The sequence below is a fragment of the Acinonyx jubatus genome, chromosome A1, assembly GCF_027475565.1.
Source record: "Acinonyx jubatus isolate Ajub_Pintada_27869175 chromosome A1, VMU_Ajub_asm_v1.0, whole genome shotgun sequence".
Classification (NCBI taxonomy): domain Eukaryota; kingdom Metazoa; phylum Chordata; class Mammalia; order Carnivora; family Felidae; genus Acinonyx; species Acinonyx jubatus.
Window position 1 is genome coordinate 194,250,681 of NC_069380.1, and position 6,000 is coordinate 194,256,680.

General features: G+C 54.9%; 1 protein-coding gene and 1 non-coding gene across 3 annotated transcripts in view; one reads left to right on the forward strand and one right to left on the reverse strand.

Moving 5' to 3' along the window:
- PPARGC1B (PPARG coactivator 1 beta) overlaps window positions 1-952 on the reverse strand; it is a 109,128-nt gene extending 108,176 nt beyond the window's left edge. The window contains exon 1 of one of the 2 annotated variants that reach the window (XM_027076992.2): window positions 769-952. In XM_027076992.2, the coding sequence (XP_026932793.1) occupies window positions 769-846 (78 nt within the window). In that variant the 5' untranslated portion in view covers window positions 847-952. The remainder of the gene's footprint in view (window positions 1-768) is intronic. The other variant, XM_027076996.2, reaches the window with a different exon arrangement.
- Window positions 953-3,894: 2,942 nt separating this feature from the next.
- On the forward strand, window positions 3,895-4,004 carry LOC113595006 (U6 spliceosomal RNA). Its single transcript, XR_003415482.1, has one exon. It is a non-coding gene; the product is annotated as a U6 spliceosomal RNA (small nuclear RNA).
- The last annotated feature ends 1,996 nt before the right edge of the window (window positions 4,005-6,000 follow it).

Genomic DNA, 6,000 nt, shown 5'->3' on the forward strand with positions numbered 1-6,000 from the left:
GCAGCCGGAGCCCGGGACGCCGCCTCGCCTTCCCTTCCCCCAGCATCGCCGGGCGCGCACCGGGGCCGCGCGCCGCAGGGGGGACCCAGGCGCCCCCAGACAGCCTTTCCACCCCCATCCTGCCGTGCTTTTCCCCCCGGGGGATCGGCCGGTAGCGAAACCAGGAAGGTGCTATCTCCGGCCGCATGTCCACGTGCCCCGCAGACCCCCTAAGCCCTTAGCCGGCAACCGGCAGGAAACTCTGCGCTGCAGGCGCCGATGGGGAGCCGCGGGGGGCCAGCAGCAGCACTCCGGGCACCCGAGACCGGAGGACCAGGGCACTCGGGGGACCGGGGCAGGCGCCTGAGCCGGGGCCACAAGTCCACGTGAAAGTACGGCAGCAAGTGCCGGCAGTCTGAGGGCGCGCCTCCAGCACCCAGGGCCAGCCTGAGGGTCCCCCACACCTTGGCGCGGCTCCACCTCCCCAAGGAAACGCGGTAACCCCCACTTCTGCCGGCGGGGGGGGGGGGCAGACTCCAAGCACCCGAGGCCAGACCCTCCCCAGCGGCCGTAGCTCCCCCCACGCTCCGGCTTGCGCGGGGGGAGCCCCCAGCTCCCTACCTCCGAAACAGAGATCCTCTCAGGGTGCAAGGAAAGGGGGGTTCCGCAGCCGGGAACCCCCGATCCCCCCGATGCACCCACCGTCGCCTCCCGGCCTCCGCCGCTGCGACGGCAGCCCCCGCAGCTCAGCACCCCTGGCCCCCGGCCCGCGGCCCCTGCTGGCCGTACCTGCGTGTCGGCGAGATAGTTGAGGAAGAAGGAGGAGAGCTCTTCGTCCAGCAGCGCGCCGCAGTCGTTCCCCGCCATCTTCCAGCCGCGGCTGCAGCGTGCGGCGGAGTCAGCGCCGAGCCGGCCGGGGGGAGGGAGCGAGCGAGCAAGCGAGGGAGGCGGGAGGAGGGAGCGAGGCCGGCGGGAGGCGGAGGGCGGAGCTCAGGGCCCGGCTGCCGCAGGGCCGCTGGCTGCGGGGGCGGGGCCGCGCGGTGCCCGCGCGAGCCGGGGGTCGCGCCCCCACTTCCCTGCGCCACGTCTGGCGCCGGGGTCCTCGCTCGCAGCCCCCGGCCCGGAGGAAAGCGCCCGCAGCCGGGTGACGATGCCCCAGCCAGCGGCCCGGTGCCTGCGCAGCAATGCGGGCAGCCCCCCGCTCCTGCCAGAGCGAATCACGTTGCGTTAGCGCTGGGCGGGTCCTTTGAGACAACCTGCTTCTGCACAGCTGGGGAAACTGAGGCCCGAGAAGGCAGAGGACTTGGTTTGAAGTCACTGTGCATTTCAATAGCAGGAAGACACAGTACATAAGCTCAGGTCCGACTGCCCCAGAGGTTTGAGGTTTTCTGCTTGAGCTGCAAGACCAGAGAGGGAGGAAAACCATAGGTCAAAGGTGGAGAAATCAGGGAAGGCTCCTCAAAGGAGGTGGCCCTTTTTTTTTTTCTTTTCCTTGAAAAATGCATTAACTCGTATTCTGTTAAGTTTGACCATCTCCCTCCGGTCTCCCTTCACTCCCCTACCCCTGAATAAACTTCCATGACTTCTCTTACCATGCATGGTTCACATGCCCGCTTCCCCCGCCCCCCTGGCCTCCCAGTTCCTTTGATGAACCCTCTCAATACCCGCATCCACACACAGTGCTTTCCACTGACCAGCAGCCATCTACCTAGTAACCACATCTTCAGAGGGTGGGTCCCCACTTCAGTGGGTCCCCACTGCCCTTCAGACTGTCAACCCCTTGCTGCGCAGGCACCGGGCACCCCACCGCCATGGGCCCCCTTAGCTCTACAGGCCTTTCCTTTAGGGGCATCTGGGTGACTCAGTTGGTTAAGCATCCAATTCTTGATTCAGCTCAGGTCATGATCCCACAGTTCTTGAGTTCCAGCCCCACATGGAGCTCTGTCCTGACAGCATGGAGCCTGCTTGGGATTCCCCCCCCCCCCCACACACACACACACCGTGCCTTTCTCTCTCTCTCTCTCTCTCTCTCAAAATAAATAAATAAACTTAAAAAAATAAAAATAAAACACTGGCCATAGCTGCCATCTTACATTTGTTTCAGTGAAGATTTGGTCTTCACGTCTCTCCTTACTAGACCCTAAGACCCATGAAGGCAGGGACTAAATCTGCTTTCCCATTTGCTATATCTCCAGTGCCTGGCACATAGTAGGTGCTTAATAAATAATGTGTTAACTATAAAACCCAGAGGATTTTGATTCCCCCCACACCCCCACCACCCGTTGAATAGATAAGGAAACTGCCCAGAGCCGATGGTGCCAGAACCAGAACTCAGGCCTCCTGACTGTAACCTTGGACTCTCATCATCATGCCCTGCTGTTTGCCAGGCAGCACATGAGGGCACCACCTGGATAAAGGCCTAAGGAGGGAAGATTTAGGCCTGTTTCATTGGGCACGCCTGCCTCCTGCTCTCCTCCCCCACTGGCACTCAGGAGGGCTGCCCCACCCTGCCCACCCTGCCCACCCTGCGTGGGCTCCCTCCCAGCCAGAGGAGGAAACAGGGAGAGTTCTCAGTACACCTGCTCAGACTTGAACACCAGAGCAAGAGCTTCCTTCTTCTCCAGTCAGGTTCCCAGAACCACAGGGCGTGATTTCACTCTTTGGGCTTTAGGCCAGCGCGCTTTTAAGGAATAAAGAGTCCCAACAGAGAGCCTCCATCTAGCCTTGGAGCACTAGCCTGGGATTCAGGAGTCCCGGGTCCTGGTCCAGTCCTGCTACATCTTGTCTCAGTATTGGGCAACTCAGGAGATCAAGAGCATGGGCAACCCCCCCCCCCCCCACCGCAGTCAGACTGTCTGGTTCTGAACCCCTGCCAATCATCTAGTGTCAGGCCTTGGGTTCCTCATCTACACCAGTGGAAATCATAGAATTACTTACTTCATAGGGATGTTATGATGAGTGAAGAGGTAAAATATGTAAAGTGCTTGGCACAGTGCCTGACCTCACGGGGAAAAACACTAAACTCTGGTCCTCTGTTTCCTCATCTGTAAAAATGGGGAGAAAATACACGTCCCTTGAAGGAACGGGCCGGTGTTACTTTCCTTTCTTCCAGCACTCACAGGCTGCTGGCTGCCTTGGACTCCTGTAGAACCGGATTTGAATCCTGGTGCTCGCTAGCTGTGTGCCCTTGGTCATTTACTCAACCTCTCTGAGCCACAGTTTCCTCCCCATAGGGTTCTTGTGAGGGTTGCACAAATCAGTGCACGTAAAAGAAATTGCTGGGCCCTGCACCTGGCAGATAGCTGGGCTCGTCCTCCCTCATCGTCATCACCGTCACCAAGGTCATCGTCATTAGCACCAAGGACTTTGCTGCCGCTGCCCACAGACCCCAGTCAGAACCCTGCAGGACAAGTTTCCAGAGATGTCCCTACCAGATCCAGCATGGCCTGTGACTGGCGTTGAGCCCCTTGCAGCCGAGAGGCCAGACTTGGGGAGTCCCCAAGGCCAGCCATCTCCAGGCTTTGGCCTTGCACAACCACAGTACCAGACAGGGCCTCCCAGGGAAGGCCTCAACAGTGCTCGAAACTCTGGTGTCCTTAAACTCTGGTGTCGACAGAAGAGCCACAAACTGAGCAGCTTCAAGGACTTTCTCACCAATCACTATGTCCTCAGAACAGGCTTCTGGCTGGCAAACAACTCAGGTGACAAGACTCCCCACCTGAGATATGTAGCTTTCTTTTCAAAAGCACATTTCAAAATGCCTCCATCACAAGCCACCTACAGAGCTCAGCCTCCTCACCCTCTCTGGTCCATGGAAAGACTCAAAGATCTTCGTTGAGAACAGAAGCCCTCAAGAAACCTAAGGTGCTAGGTGATCTTGTGCAATTTGCTTGCCCTCCGTCAGGCTGTTTCCCTGCCTTTAAAACAAGGCAGGACGTATACTAAAATTGGAACGACACAGAGAAGATTAGCATGGCCCCTGCACAAGGATAAAACAAAGGAGCTAAACTAAACGACCCTTTCCTGAACGCTGCAGCTCCAATATGATAGCTGTTTATAGGTTACTGGCTAAAACTTCGCTTTTCCATACCACACACGGGCCAGATACCTGAATGTGTATCATCTCAGGTTGTTTTCAACAACCCTGAGTAGTCAGCATTATTATATCCACGTAATGACTGAGGAAACTAAAGCTTAAGAGGGGTTAAAGTGATTAGCCCAAGACCAAGCAGTTAGAGACGCAGCCAAGATTCGAACCCAGGTCTGTGTCTGGTCCAAGCCACAGACCCTTGAAAGGAATTAAGAAAAACCTCACACCAGCTAACCACTCCCAAGAAGCCCGAACGGTGGCACATTTCTTGTTTTATGACTTCCAAGTGAAGGGCAATAATAATGCCAAACTTGGACTTCATGTGGCTCGCTCCTATCTGCTCTGCCTTTTTATTGGCCTCGCCTCTCCTGAGATTAGTGAAAGTTTGCTTTGCACATACACCCGGCAAAGCCCAGACTCCTCCAGGTTCCACGGAAATGGCGACAGCAATATGAACTTTTTCACTTGATTATAGTCACCACTGACAAATGCTCAACATTAAAAACAACAGCATTTTCTCCCTTCTGATCCTAGGAGCATACTTTATTCAGACGCTTATAACTGTGGCTCTCAAACTCTGGAGGGCACGACGGTCACCTGGGCTCTGCTACCAGAGATTACAATCGGGTAGCTCTGCAGTGGGCCCAGGAATCTGCATTTAAGAGGCTCCCCTAGATGACGCTTCCTACAAGAAACTACCCATCGTTCAGCCAATATTTAATGAGCACCTACTACGTGCCAGCCACTGCGCTAGGTGCCATGGATAAATCAGAGAACACGGTGGCTGACGACCTGGCTGTATTCTATTCACGGATCAGGGCATGGTGAATTTTCTTTGAGGGAGGGAGAGCGCTAGGACCTGGGTCTTTAGAATCACTTGGGTTTCCTGCCGGCCACCCACAACTCGGATTCTGTGACCCATGCCAGGGAGTCAGAAACACACGTATTTCCCAGTTTCTGTCCAGGAGGCAGAAATTCGAGCCAAGAGGAACTAAAAAACACCTGCTTTGTGTTGTCAATTCTGACAGCCATCTCCACCTTTCGCTGAACACAGAACCTGAGAGCTGCAGGGGTGCAGGGGAGAAGGCGTTATCTACCCCTTCATCGTACAGGTTAGGAGAATGTGGCCAAAGCCACACAGCCCTCCAGGGGCAGAGCCAGGACCGCAAGCCAGGCGTGTGCGGGGCTGCGTGTGCAGGGCTTGAGCCTTTGGAAAGATACACTAGATGGTGTCATTCTAGGGTCTCAGAGTTGGGGGGTGGGGATCTTGGGCGCTTGATAATCCATCATAAGCAAGGCATTTCTAGTGTTAGTCAATGCCCTTTTCTTCCTGGAGGGTTAGCCTATGAAATCACCAGTACCTTTTGGGAATACACTTAGCAGATTTCTCTTTCATATGCTAATGATTAAAGGGCTTCCAGATCAGCAGGTGAGGGGCATTAAGTCACTTTTGCAGAGAGCTGTTTTTCATTCACCCTCCTCGGTTTCATAAATAACTGTGCACTAAGCATGGGAAGGATGGATCGGGGTAGGGGATAGAAAGGTGCTTCTTCCTTATCTGTCCACAGAGCAAAGAGATCGTCTGCCCATTTGATAGATACTGAAACAAAGGCTCATAGGTGTGACGGTTATTTTGTTCTGTTTTGCTCTTACAGAGATGTGAATTCTACCAGGTTGTTACATGTATACCAGAACAGCAACATTTAAAGAGACAGTCACCTGACATTAAAGGGCACCATCTAAATTTAGTATCCCTATCAAATAAGACAAGCCGATGGCAAGACTTGAAGACCTCTTCTTGACACTCTGTCACTTTCTGGCTTTGGGACCTTGGGAAAATGACTCCTTGGCGAGGATCATCCTATCTACCCTACCTGACCTAGAATTTTCTGTGGATCAAGTTTACTTACGAAGTCATTATCCTAAGTCAT